The sequence below is a fragment of the Thamnophis sirtalis genome, unplaced genomic scaffold (assembly GCF_051295495.1).
Source record: "Thamnophis sirtalis isolate CommonGarterSnake01/CBP01778 unplaced genomic scaffold, rThaSir2_p1.2 scaffold_4, whole genome shotgun sequence".
Lineage (NCBI taxonomy): Eukaryota > Metazoa > Chordata > Lepidosauria > Squamata > Natricidae > Thamnophis > Thamnophis sirtalis.
In genome coordinates this window covers 44398186-44413247 of record NW_028261384.1, presented here as the reverse complement: position 1 = coordinate 44413247, position 15062 = coordinate 44398186, and the positions used below count along the sequence as shown (strand labels likewise).

General features: G+C 31.3%; 1 protein-coding gene across 5 annotated transcripts in view; it reads left to right on the top strand.

Annotated features, from left to right (window-relative positions):
• TBC1D5 (TBC1 domain family member 5) overlaps nt 1-15062 on the top strand; it is a 365348-nt gene that overhangs the window by 199610 nt on the left and 150676 nt on the right. For all 5 annotated transcript variants that reach the window (XM_014051938.2, XM_014051928.2, XM_087712828.1 and 2 more), the window contains 4 exons: nt 1341-1449; nt 5748-5837; nt 5933-6004; nt 11866-11933. In XM_014051938.2, the coding sequence (XP_013907413.1) occupies nt 1341-1449; nt 5748-5837; nt 5933-6004; nt 11866-11933 (339 nt within the window). The remainder of the gene's footprint in view (nt 1-1340; nt 1450-5747; nt 5838-5932; nt 6005-11865; nt 11934-15062) is intronic.

Below are 15062 nucleotides of genomic sequence, written 5' to 3'. Positions count from 1 at the left end.
TTACCTGATGCTGTAAATTTAAACTTTACTTCTTCATTAGCTAACTTCATTAGTCAAAATAGATAAGAGCAATATAGAACAAACACATTTTTAAAAATGAACTACACAAATACAATACCTTGATTGGTATTAACATGAGCTTGTCTTGGCTATTGTCTTCCACATTTTTTTTACTTTCCCGTCTAGCTTGCTGACACATATTTTGTTTGATTTCCCAACAAAATATTAATCAGTTCTACTTAGCTTTTTTTACATAACCCAAGATTATTTAGGTGCTGGTGCCTAGCTTGGCATAGGTAATATTTTGTTATGATATAATTTTATAACTCACCTTGCATCTTTTAAACATCAAGTAGTCTTTCAGTTTTACTTACATACATACCTGATAAATTGTTTATTTTGTTTTATTTATCTCATCTTTGATAATAAATAAAGAAAAACTTTGGACAATTTCATATTAGCTTCTCAAGTGAATGATAGTGTTCTGTGAAAAATAAAGGAAATACAGTTTCATTCTTGGATTCAAATTTTCTATAAATGGTTTGAGACAATTAATTTCCAATTGTTTCCCAGAAGAGTAGATTTACTTGTATATTAATGAAGCACAGGTGTTAGGCCCCTGGTGTCTTTGTGCCTGGGAGGCATATTTTGGTTGTTTATCTAGCCAGCCGTAGGTACTGCAAGGTATTCAAGCTTGCTTTTAACAGTTTATACAGTGAGGGGTTTTATTTCAGGCTTTTTATTTTTTTAAAAAAGCTAGCACCTGTTAAATTTTTAAAACTGTTCATGTAGAAAGAAGTAAAAGAGATTGCAAGAGTAAATAGCGCTAAAAGTTAGTAGAAGTCATCTTCTACGATTCTTCATTGCCCATCTTCATAACATGAAGAAAAGAAGCTTCATTTAACCAAATCTATCATGTGAAGACCTCAGTCAATGCTATACTTCTCTGATCCATAATTTTGGAGTAAGGTGTCCTTTTAAATACATACTGTTTTATCTATGGGTGAAACCCAAATGTGCTTGTATTAATATTCATTTTTCTTGTTTATTCACTGAACTGCACTGCTAATGTTTTAGAGGAAATGGAATAGCCTCCACAGACATTATGAATTTCAGTTGCTGGCATAATTACAGTGATCTACATATTCATTAAATTCGAGGAAGAAATGTGTCCAAAAAGACAACCATGTGTTTAGAAATAGCACAGTGCTAAATATATACATTTAAAACTTCCTTTTCTTTTGTTTACCCCAAATTACTTTATGTTACGCTGCTTCTCACTTAGCTAAGTCTTTAATAATAATTTTAAGAAGTTCTTTTCTTATGTTTGTTCTATGTAGTAAAGAATGGGAAGAATTATTTGTAAACAACAATTACTTGGCAACGATACGGCTGAAGGGGATTAATGGGCAGCTGAGAAGCAGCAGGTTCCGTAGTGTTTGCTGGAAGGTAAGAAGAAAATACTTATTTACAGCTTGTACTTGTAATAAATCACCACATTACCTGATGCACTTGAAGATTGCTAGTGTAAAGAATTGTAGCATTTTCCAAGAAATTTCAATCTGGTATGCTTATGAGCTGTTACTATGCACAAGACAGGTATTAATTTGAAATACAGTAGCTAAAATTAAAATTGATAGTTTTGAAAGATGACTTGGAGATACATGGAATGATGATAGAATATTTGTTTAACAAAATACTTGACTGATCACAAAAGTATACTTAAATGCATCATATCTGGTAAAATAGTGAAATATCTATGGTTGCTTCTAAAATATCTGGAGTAAAAAATAATAATTTTTTGATCAACAAGGATCAATAAAAGTTTTTAGTCAAATGTAAGTAGTAGTGGCTGTTTTATAATATTATAACTAAAGATCTATACTACCATATTACAAAAACAATAGTCCTGCCATTCCACTATATACCATTCACTTAGATATTCAACACACACACACACACACATGTGTTATATTTGTGCTGATAAATATAACAAATATAACAAAGGCAACAGTAAAAATATTGGGTTTCTGTCGTGATGGACTCTTGTGATGAGCCGATTGACAGATAATGGAAGCAGTTGGCTCCCTCCCATAGTTGGGGCTTACCAGGGATTGTGACTTTATATATATATATATATACTATATATATATATATATATATACTATATATATACTATATATATATATATATATATATATATATATATATATATATATATATATATATATATATATATATATATATATATATATATATAATATATAATATATATATATATAGACTATATATATATATATATAGACTATATATATATATATATATATAGAGAGAGAGAGAGAGAGAGAGAGAGAGACTATATATATATATATATATATATATATATATATATATATATATATATATATATATATATATATAGACTATATATATATATATATATATATATATATATATATATATATATATATATATATATATATATATATATATATATATATATATATATATATATATATATATATATATATATATATATATATATATATATATATATATACTTAAAGTCACAATATATATATTAGATTTTTTACAACCCTTGGTATGCCCAAATATGGGAGGAAGATCCTTTGACTCGTCACAAGACAGAGAATGGAAGTAGTAATCTTCCTCCCATATTTGGGCATACCAAGGGTTGTAAAAAATTTAATAGATACCTTTCACCCTGGCTTCGCTGATAACGGATAAGAGCCTGTGGCCTAATGGCTAAGATCTCTGCCTAGTATGTAATATAGCCCAGGTTCAAATCCCAGTAAGGGTATGGCTAGCTGATGAGAGCTAAATAGCTTGAAATAGATCTATACTAGTCTCCCTTTATTTATTTATCTATCAGCACAAATACAACAAAATGTAACAAAAAGGCAACAGTAAAAATATTGGGTTTCTGCCTGGATGGTCTCTTGTGACGAGTCGAAGGACAGAGAATGGAAGTAGTAATCTTCCTCCCATATTTGGGCATACCAAGGGTTGTAAAAAATCTAATAGATACCTTTCACCCTGGCTTCGCTGATAACGGATAAGAGCCTGTGGCCTAATGGCTAAGATCTCTGCCTAGTATGTAATATAGCCCAGGTTCAAATCCCAGTAAGGGTATTGCTAGCTGATCAGAGCTAAATAGCTTGAAATAGATCTATACTAGTCTCCCTTTATTTATTTATCAGCACAAATACAACATTATATATATATATATATATATATATATATATATATATATATATATATATATATATATATATATATATATATATATATATATATATATATATATATATATATATATATATATATATATATATATATATATATATATATATATATATATATATTCAAAATGGGCCCAAAAGTAAACAGACTTTTCATACACATCAGACATACACTACAGATATTTATAATTGGAACTGTATTTAAGCAAAAATGGCAATAATATTCAAAATGTAGGGGGGGAAATCAGTCTAGTTCAAAATAATTCCAATAGATTTAACGTAAGCAGTGATACATATGTTAGAAAGGAAAAAACATTTTGGATCAGTAGAGCATATATCAGCTGTATATTTTAACAGACTGAAAAGAAATATGCAGATTTTCAGAGAAGGTTATTTTTTCACCATTAATTAATGGAAGCAGGCCTTGTGGAAATAGTACATAGTGTTAAGAAAATTAAAAGCCAACTAAAAGTTTACGTTTGTCTTAAGATGTTTATACTATTCACATGGATGGATGGTGCAAACATTAAATAAGCCAGCGCATGGGGTGTGTCGCTCAGCCTCCCAATTTTTTTACAACTACAATTACACAGCAGAAGTGGCCCAGTGGCCAGGGTTTCTGGAGCAGCCACCATGAGGCTGTTTCGTGTGGATGGATGGTGCGGCTGTTAGGTAAGCAAGGCAGCATGAGGCTCCCTATCTCATACCAGCATGTGGGGGAAATTAAGTCACCCTCTGAAAAGAAGCCCTAGCCATTTTTTCGGGGGTCAAAAGAAAATAAGACAGGGTCTTATCTTCGGGAAACACAGTAATTTTTCTAATACCTAAATTACAAGTAGATTCAGAACCAGCAACTCCTATGAAACCATTATGAAATAATACTAAAGCTGAAATAAAAAAACCCACATCAAAACGTGCTTTGAATTCAAGCAGTGAAGACTATCAATAATAAAGGATTCTTGGGTCAATATCCGGAAGGTCATTAGCTGCCATTCCTCTCTTATTGGATACAAATATTTCTTTCCTGGGTCTATACGTTTTCCAAGAAAATAAAGCAACCTTGTTGGCCAAGAGAAGACAAAATAAAAATTCTGGTTCCAAGCAGAGAGTAGGAGAGGGAAGAACTCTGAACAACAAACTTGAGTGCCAATCTACAGATATGATTGATGCTCAAACACAAGGAAGAAATGTTTGTAACTAATTTAAAGCAAGAGTTTATATATTTTTCTAAGCTAGCTACCATAAACTCATAGAATCATAGGTTTGGAAGGGATCCTTGGAGACCTTCTAGCCCAACCCCCTGCCTAAAACTGGATCTAAGTAATATATTTAATTGCAATTTGGGACACATTTTCAGAAACAATTATTGCCACCAGTACAGAAACTAAATTTAATTTTCATAAATTTACATTTAATTCAAAGTAAATATAATGAACATAATTCTCCAGTATTTAATCTTTTTGTCAGTTTGGTATAGTGGCCAAGGTGTCAGCCTAGAAACTAGAAGACTGTGAGTTCTGGGTCTATGAAAGCTAGTTGAGTAGCTTTGCACCAGTCACTGTCTCTGTCCAGCATGTCAGGTGCCATCTATACACACAAATTTAGGCAACTACAACACCAAATTGACTCTATATTAGGTCACCAGAATTCAGCCCAAGTTTGTACTAATGATAGATTAGAATAAGTGTGAAAACAGAGTGACTTTGTCACTATTAGAAATGAAATAATAAAAGTTTTAAAAATTTCAAGAGTATAAAAAGTAGATAATTCCTTATTTTAGGAAGAACTGTAAGATGCTGAGTACTATAATCCATTCTAGCAAGAATCAGTATTCCCCTTAGATTGAATTTTGAAATAAAAATTAAAAAAAATTAAAATGTCTAAAATGTAACACAGTCCAAAGTTCTAAAAATTCTCTATTCTCACATGAGACCTTTTTAAATTTTTATGTTGTGTTGTGTTATGTTATGTTACATTATTTCATTTTAGTTATATAAATCAGTACTTTATATATTTTGGAATCCATAATTGCATGGAAGCATAAAGTGATTATGTTGCTTCAAAAAGGTAAGGACCCTATTTTAAGGAGTCTGAAAATTTTAAACTTTTAAGTTCTACATTTAGAATTATCACTTAAATTATTAAAGAAAAGGAACTATATATGGTAAGACTTGTTAGATATTTTATATGCTTTGGCTAGCAGATAAACATGTGGAAGCAACTTATTTTCAATTGTTATTAGTTAATGCAATTCCCCATTAATCCCCCCAAAATATTGACATATAATAATCAATGTGTTCAGGCATTATAGGCAATTTGTTTTAATGATCGTATATGAAAAAATATTTGACAGATAAGGGTTCAAATGACTTTGCATCCATTGTAAATAAATGTCTTTCACGCTTCTAGCTAAAAATATTTAGAAAATACTCAAAGTTAAAAATGATTCTTATTTTTCTGATTCATCTTGTATTTATTTTACAGTTATTTTTGAATGTTCTACCTTCTGATAGAAATCATTGGATTACAAAAACAATAAAATCAAGAGCATTATATAATAATGTAAAAGAAATTGTAAGTATAGCTTAAAGGAAATTTATTTATTTTTGAGTTCATATTTTCATTATGCCTTAAGTGCAGCTTTAGTAATGCCTTTTTCCTATTTACAGCATATTACAAACCCTCGGAAAGCTGGACAGCAAGACTTAATGATCAACAACCCACTTTCACAGGATGAAGGGGTAACTTGGTTGCATTTGTATTATTTGACTACATAAAAAATCTTCTAAAAATGTGATCTAAAAGTTTATTTGTATATTAAACATTTAAGCTATTGCCTAGCAAATTTCTCTAGGCATATTACAAGTCTATTAAAAGCAATAAAACATTAAGAACTATTTTTCTTGGATTATGTGCCATCAGCACACACACACACCACCCCAAAAACCTGTACTACCTCATCATAGTGGCGAATGTTTCTAAAAAGAGTAGCCAAGAATCCCAAGAGAACGAGTGATGAATGTTATCACTGTAAGTTTTGAAGGAGTGATAATTATGACTAGTCCTCATACTTATGATCAGCATCCTTTTAGTCATACGATTGTTATCTGTGCACTCACTGCCCAGCTCACAGTTACAACATTGTATCCTAGGGTCACTGGATTATCATTTTCAACCTTCACTGTTATCTTCCAATAAGCAAAAATCAATTAGAAAGTTGAAAAGAGATTACAATGGTGATCCCATGATGTTCTGATTAATAACACTATGAGTTTACTTAACAGAATTCCTGGAACTGATATTGTGAAGTGACACAGTCATGTGACATCACTGTTTACAATCATGATGCTGAGCAATAGAAATTCCTGTTCCAATTCCCATTGTTAGGTGAAAACTGCCTACATTACATAATATCCACATATATAGGCATTGATTTTATTATTTGAACCGAGTATCATTAGATTGTGTCAGACCTCATAACAAAGAATGACGTATAATGATTGTTTCAAGCTGAGTTCTTTATTATTTCCACATGTATGGTCAGAATTCTGCCAAATTAAAGCACTCTACTATCTGCATCTCCCGTATACTCTGAGAACTATAAGGGAAGCTCTGTCTTTATCCTCTCAAACAAAATATGTGGACTAAATTGTTTCTTATTCCTTTGGAATACACTCACTCCCTCCTGGGAATTTTTTCTACTACATTCCATCATATAAATCAGCAGGTTGTCCTGCTTCATTTCAGTCTCCTAAGCCATATTATCCAACTACATTTTCCTCCTTTATTTTTCCAATTTTGGCATTCCATATTCCAGTCATAAGCTGCATATTGTGGTTGCATGTGCTGTTAATTTCAAATAGAATTTGCTCATAAAATTCATCAACCTCCTCTTCTTCTGTATCTATGATTGAAGCATAAGCTTTGATAATTGCCATATTAATTATGTCACCCATATTGACATCCTGATTATCCAAGAAGTTTAATTGATATTATTTGGTCATGATTAGTCATGATTGCAAGTACTGTTCTTGTTATACACTTCCTAACTATGAAAGCAATACCATTTTTGTTTTTGATGGCCTAGTAGTAAACACAATTAACTGAAAATGAAACCATTTCCAGTCAATTTTACTTTTTGTTCCCAATTTGCAATTAATTTATTTAATCTTTCATTATATTGAGGTTTCCCATATTATGTTCCATATACTGGTAATCTTTGCTTAAGGTCCATTCTCTTAGCAACCATTCAAAGTAATGACAATGCTGAATGATAGGTCCTTATAGTCACCGTCATTGCAATCACTGCAGTCACATGATTGTAATTCCGACACTTGGCAACTACTTCCCAATTATGTCATGGTGTCCAGAAAGATCACAATTTGCAACTTTTGTTGTCAGCCAGCAGCAAGCAATGGGAAATCCAGCAGAAAGTCACAAATGGTCATCACATAACTGTGGGATGCTATGATTATAATCCTAACCCTGTGATTCATCTAACAACAGCAATGGAGACTGTTGTTGTCACATGACATTACACCTTATAATCATATCATTTGGCAACTGAGTTCCCCATTCCAATTACTTTCGGTAATGAAGGATTATCTGTACCCATTGTAATTTTATCTTTGCAGTTTGGGATTTTTCTTTCATGGCAATTTCTGTGAATATAGCTGCATTTTGTTATACTGTTTATAAAACCAGACACACTTTGATTACTTTGATCAGTTTGTAAGCTATACTGTCAAATTATATGGCAACATTTATTTATAGTGCCATTCTTCCTTAATAATTTGTTGATTGCCATCTATCATTTGGCACTATATCATTAATAACTTATATTGTCCATCCATGTAATTTCCTTAGTAAAACACAGGAATTCTTTATCACTGCTTTCAAAATGATGCTTTTGTCATTATCATTGGCCTCTAGGACTTTCCTATATTGCTATTGCCCAATAAAGATACTTTCAGTGATTCTGCTGGGGTTATATACATTTATCATCAAGTCTTGTTATTCTTATTCCAGGAATATACCTTCTATCACAGTAAGGCAACATAGCAAGACAAAGAATTGTACAATATATTGGACAATAGACAATCCAATAACTATGTTGAACATACAATTCCAGTAGATAACATTACTGCAAATCCTCCATATTTAGTATTTAAAAAAATCTGTTTTTTAGATTAAATGTTCCCCCAACAGCAATAAAAAAAAAAATCCCCGAGAGAAATAATTGAATATGCCATGATTTGCAAGAGTGGGGAAATTACTTTCTTGTAACTTTTCATTTTTCAGTATATCTCAGAGAAATACTTGGGATCAGTAGTATTTCAAATTGTAAATTATGTGTGCACATTTAAAGAATAAAATGTTTATAATAGATTAATGTAATTTTTCAGCTGTTGTTTTGCCTAGATTTGGGGATACCGAGCACTATATATACATTATATATATGTATATGTATACCTATACCTATACGTATATGTATATCTATATGTAAATATATTATATGCAGTTCTGTTTGGGTGGCTTATATTGCACTGTGAACAAGTTCCCCCAAATCTCACTTTTTCTCATTAATTGTAATATTTTCATATCATAATGATTCCAAAAATTGGAACTGTTCAGGATGAATTCTGCAATTAGATTTTTTTTAATCCTGTCTTGGCAATGATGTGCAGTAAAAAGAGCACATTTCTAAAAGAATTTTTTTTAAATATAAAATAATATTATTCCTTAAAGCCACTTTTGGTGCTAGTAAAATAAGTGAATGATTTGTTTTTTTCCAAAACTAGACAAGATACTTCCTCATCTCTACAGTTATATATTTGGTTCTCAAAAGAAATGAAAAGGCAGTTCAATAGTTGAATGTATATAGAGTAGACACTTAAACAAATATTAGACCTTTAAACATCATTTATGGAATTAGTTTGTCTGCTAGCATCCTATATGCATGTTTTCAATTACTAGAGCAATAGAATGATCCCTAAGGATAGGAATTTTTTTCACTAGTTTTTCAAAAGGAAGATGGAGTATTACAATTTAAATCTCATCATGGTTAAGGACCATCTGCATAGAAATTTGATTTTTTATTATTATTGTATGTTTTCAAAAGCTTACAGCTTTATAATACTGAAAATATTGCATCCCAGTTTTCTCTAATTGTTCAGTGTTACATTGACCATATAGTGATAAACTGGAAGTATTTTGAATTGTAATGTGGCAGATAAATGTATTTTCCTCCTTCTAGGAGCAGAATTTATTTTTCTTTTTGAAAATTTATTAAATGAAGATATTGCAGATTCACACATTTAACAAGAATCTGTTTTAAAACTTTAAAACTTTATATAAGAACAGGACTTATAGGACTTCCTCTATGGCTATAAGGACTAAGAGGGAAAACATACCAAGGTGTGCTATATTCAGTCTTCTAAACATGTGAAAATTACCAGGCTCAATTCTGATTTTTTTTAGCTAGAATTATTTGTAACTTTGGTTATTCACATTAGAACTGGTTGTGTGTATTTAGAGTGAATTTTTCTGTAATAGATAATCAGTTATTATAGCAAGTACAATCCAATTTTAAATATTCTTTTAGAAATTAGAATTTATAAATAATTCCAATAATTATTTAGTAACAATAAATAATAAATTATTATTAGTTCATTATTGATGCTGTGACTCAGCATCAAGAATCAGCATAACTGAACCATTTTTTCCCATTTATTTCCATGAAGGTATCCATCCATTAACCCATTTTTACCATATCACTTTGTGAGTCTTTACCTAGCATAATATAAAGTGTTATGTGAGCTATATATAAACTTTTCATTCTTAGAATAGTAGAATTCTTTATGAACATGCTCTTCAAATTCACCTTAAGGTCCACTATTCAAGTAATCAAGTGCACTTAATGTGACAATTCTGAAAGAGGAAAAGGATGAAGATTCTCTTCTCCAGAAGTGAAACATGCTCCATATTCAACTTTTTTCTGATAGAGCCTTTATGAGCAAGAGATCAGAGCAGGGGTTTTGTTTCATTCTCTCAGAGAGTTGCCACCTGTTCTTAGTCATTTAAAATCAATTTAGTCATCAGCGTTTTTATTTAACATTTCTGCAGGTTTTTTTTAAAAAAGCTGAATGTACTATGATTAATTCTTCTAGTGAATATCAAGTGTAACCAATAATGCTGGTGTGTTGCCTGTTGAATAGTGTTTTATATTAGATACACGGAGATAGAGATTGATTGCCTGGAGAGCAATTTATTACTATAAAAATGGCATGTAACAAGAAACATTTGATGACTTTTTAAGCTTTTTGTTATTTTTTAGCAAATGAAACTATTTGCTTAATTTTGGAACAGACTAACTTCACCACCACTACTGAGCAAGTTTTCCATTCTTACCAATGAAATATATTTTCTCTTTATTAATGCCAACAAAAGCCAATGAAGTAAAAAGAATAATATTAAATAGTGTTTCCTGTTACTGAATGTAAAGAAAGAAAAACAGAAAGCTGTACAGACTGTATAAAATTTTATTCAAGCCTTTGCTGTAGTTCTTTTTAGGTTAGGCATCATTAAGGCTATTATATTCTCCACATAAGAGATTATAATAAACCTCGTCCTTCAATTTTCTGTTGTAATGTATATCCAGTTGGAGATTCTGTAATACAATATGATTTCTGCATTGAACAAGAGCCACGTTTACACAGTGATGTTATGTGTGAATGTGGTCAGTTTAGTTTTACAGTGTTTTACAGAAAGTTTAATTTTTGCTCATATTGATGTAAACTAGAAAGAAAGAGTGCTATGATAAGGGTAGAATCTAACCTCATGATAAGTAAACATTTCAGACTTCAGCAATAATTTTTAAAGTGTTTTAAATCCATTGCAAAGTCCCACTAAGCATCATTTGTAAATAAGAATAATTTATATATTACAACCATAGTAAGAAGCTTAAGAAAACCAAAATCAGAAATATTAAAATAAAAAATATAGCTAAACTTACAGATAAATGTTCCTGAACAAAACAGTGATGCTGTTTTATTCCTGAAAAAAACAATTGTGCAACACTTATCAGCAGCTGGAAGGGAGGATTAGACAAAAGGCACACATATGTATGCATACACATACATGTGCAGACATACTTTAAAGTTGTAACAATAGCAGGCAGTTTATTCAGTTTATTAGCTAAAATCTCAAAGGTTCTTTTGAGATATTCTTTCTAGCAGGCAGCAGTGCAATATTTGCAATATTTGCAATATTTGCAAATCATATAATTCAGGTTTTTAATGTTTGATCTTTAGAAGGACATTGATGGCTTAATGAAAACATTATGACAGACATTGCTGAGGTTCTGGTTGAAGAGGATGCTTTGTCTGATTTCTAATAAACAGGACCTATATAGAAAAAATAACTTCTATGTACAAAATAGGATGACCTATTCTATTGATTATGTGCCCTCAAGGTTTTTTTTCAGCTCCTAGCAACTACATAGGTGTTGTATGCCCTACCACTTCATATTTGGAGGTTTTTTGTTCCTGGTATGTTCTATCATCATTGACTATCTTTCAAATAATATTTTATCCTTTTGCAGAGTCTTTGGAACAAATTTTTTCAGGACAAAGAACTTCGAAGCATGATTGAACAAGATGTGAAACGAACGTAAGCATCATTATTAAACATTTCATAACATTTTATTTCTATGAAATACATTTTCCAATTTAGGGCTTAGATGTGGACAGCTAGAATTACCATTCAGCACTTATATGGGTTTGAAGAAAAATTTGGCTTACAGGTCATATTATAGCACTAAAAGCTATATGCTGTTCCTACTGTGCCTGAAAGAATAGCAGCTACTTACTCATAACTTAAATACCTGGTTTCAGTGAAACAAAAAAAGAGCAACTGATACAATATTTTTTGATTAGTGGAATAATTAGGGATTTTTAAACATGTATTTTTGGAAAACAATAGATATCATCACAAGCCCTAAAATGGCTTCCCTAAAGGATGAGGGGTATAGCCAGTTCAGTGGTGGGGTTCAGCCAGTTCCCACCACTTCGGGAGAACTGGTTGTTAACTTTCTGAGCAGTTTGGTGAACTGGTTGTTAGAAGAAATCATTAGGGCAGAGTACCGGTTGTTAAATTATTTAAATTCCACCACTTAGCCAGTTATAAAATGTCCACTTCCCAATATAGACATTAGTGATCTTTTGTCAAATCCTCTGCAGCCTTCTATTTTTTTCTTTACTATCCTAGTTTACCACAGCTTTTTTTTCTGTCAGACATTTTTATTTTATATGAGTTTATTACAGTTTATTATAGAAATTGACATTTTATGCAGTATAGCCACTAGCTGTGTTTTGCAAACATAAAAAATATTAAAATCAGATGAGGCAGGGATGCTGGGAGAGACCCACAGATGCAGTGTTGCTCAGAGCACCAGATTGCCTATCCTGCATAGCCAAATATTTTTTATTTTCTAATTTGCCTTTTAATGTAATTGGTTTTATTATAAATCAGTACTATGTTACATTAAAATATAATTATATGTATTTTTAAAAGAGTTTCTGTGAGAAATAAAAAAAAGAATAAGAGGAACTCACAGATCTTGTGATTAAATTATGTTTATAATACAAGATTGAACAGATGATTTTCTGTAATTCCTAACACTTAATCAATAAAAAGTAATGTGTAATTAGTGAGAAATGTCATTCATCTAGAGGAATTTAGCATTGCTATTTTTGTGGATAACTTTCCTACTGTCAAAGACTCCTTAAGTATTCCTTATTATCATTGTGAATATACTTTCATCTCTGTAGCCCAGGGTCATTCCTGTTAAGGAACTTATCAAAGCTAGAATTCAGATCCGGAAAATATTTTGTCAGAGAGAGAACCCTGATTGCATTAAGTAATTCCAATTAAGCTCAATTACTATTTATCTAGTATCTTTCTGTTATGATTATAGCATAGTTCTATACTGAAATTTGGGATAAGAAAATAGTTCCTATGGATTTTAAAATGCAACTTAGTATGATGCCTTTTTCTGTTTATAGAATTAATAGACATAAGTAATAAAACAATGCCCAGGAAATATTGACATTCCTTATTACTTTATATTGTGTGCCTATATTGAAGCTGAGTTTTCAGATATATTTATGCTGTTAGATGTATAATTAAAATCTGAGTATGCTTTCATGTAAATGTTCGCAGATGGTATTTTTTGTTTTTAAAGGGGAACAGTTCAGAATGTTTAAGATTATATAAATATCTAAGCTACAATTGGGGAATTAAAATTTGAATAAGGATAGTTTTGCTAGTTTTAGAGCCATTGTAAAAATATTGCACTATTACTTTGACAGAGGGCATGATATGTTTAGGAAAAACATGTTCTTCGTTTTTAAAAAAATGCTGTTAGTAAATAAAAAAATCTTGTACATGCATCTTAGGTGGTTGCTTATTGCCATCTGAACCAATTATCCTGTTCATTTCTATTTTTAGTATTATATTTTCTCACTAGTCTAGATTAGAATGATTGAAATTTAAGAAAAGATGGAAGGGTGTGTTCAGTTGTCAGCACTTTTCTAGCATTCAGAACTTCCATAATTCTGATTAACAATAATCTTGTCAATATGTTTTCTGTTTTATTTGATTTTTGTATTTCTTGTTGTAGCATATTCTATTGATTTTTGCTAAACCTGCTTCCATATTACTGTAAATACGCTCCTATCATTCTGTTGCAGTTTCATAGAAATTTCTTCTTCATTGCTGTTGTTTAGCTTTAGCTCAGATAAATCCTTCTAGAATCCATATAGAGTGTGGTAATATATAAAATAAGTAAATAATCTATAAGTGTAATTAAAGTTAGAAAGTATATCAGAAATGTTCTTGTGTATGGTGGCAAAGCATTCTGAATGAGTAGTATACTTATTGGAAGTTCATTGAGTAAAAAAGGAAGAAATCTAACAATACAATACAATGCAATGCAATGCAATAGCAGAGTTGGAAGGGACCTTGGAGGTCTTCTTGTCCAACCCCCTGCCCAGGCAGGAAACCCTATACCATTCCAGACAAATAGCTATTCAACATCTTCTTAAAGACTTCCAGTGTTGGGGCATTCACAACTTCTGGAGGTAAGCTGTTCTACTGATTAATTGTTCTAACTGTCAGGAAATGTCTCCTCAGTTCTAAGTTGCTTCTCTCCTTGATTAGTTTCTACCCATTGCTTCTTGTTCTACCCTCAGGTGCCTTGGAGAATAGTTTGACTCCCGCTTCTTTGTGACAACCCCTGAGATATTGGAACACTGCTATTATGTCTCCCTAGTTCTTCTTTTCATTAAACTAGACACACCTAGTTCCTCCAACTGTTCTTCATATGTTTTAGTCTCCAGTCCCCTAATCATCTTTGTTGCTTTTCTCTGCACTCTTTCTAGAGTCTCCACATCTTTTTCACATCATGGTGACCAAAACCGAACGCAGTATTCCAAGTGGGGCGTTACCAAGACATTATAAAGTGGTATTAACACTTCACGTGATCTTGATTCTATCCCTCTGTTTATGTAGCCTAGAACTGTGTTGGCTTTTTTGGCAGCTGCTGCACACTGCTGGCTCATATTTAAATGGTTGTCCATTAGGACTCCAAAACCCCTTTCACAGTTACTACTATAGAGGAAGGTACCACCTATACTGTACCTGTGCATTTTGTTTTTCTTGTCTAAATGTAGAACCTTACTCTTTTCACCATTAAATTTCATTTTATTAAATAGTGCCCAATGTTCAGGTTTGTCAAGA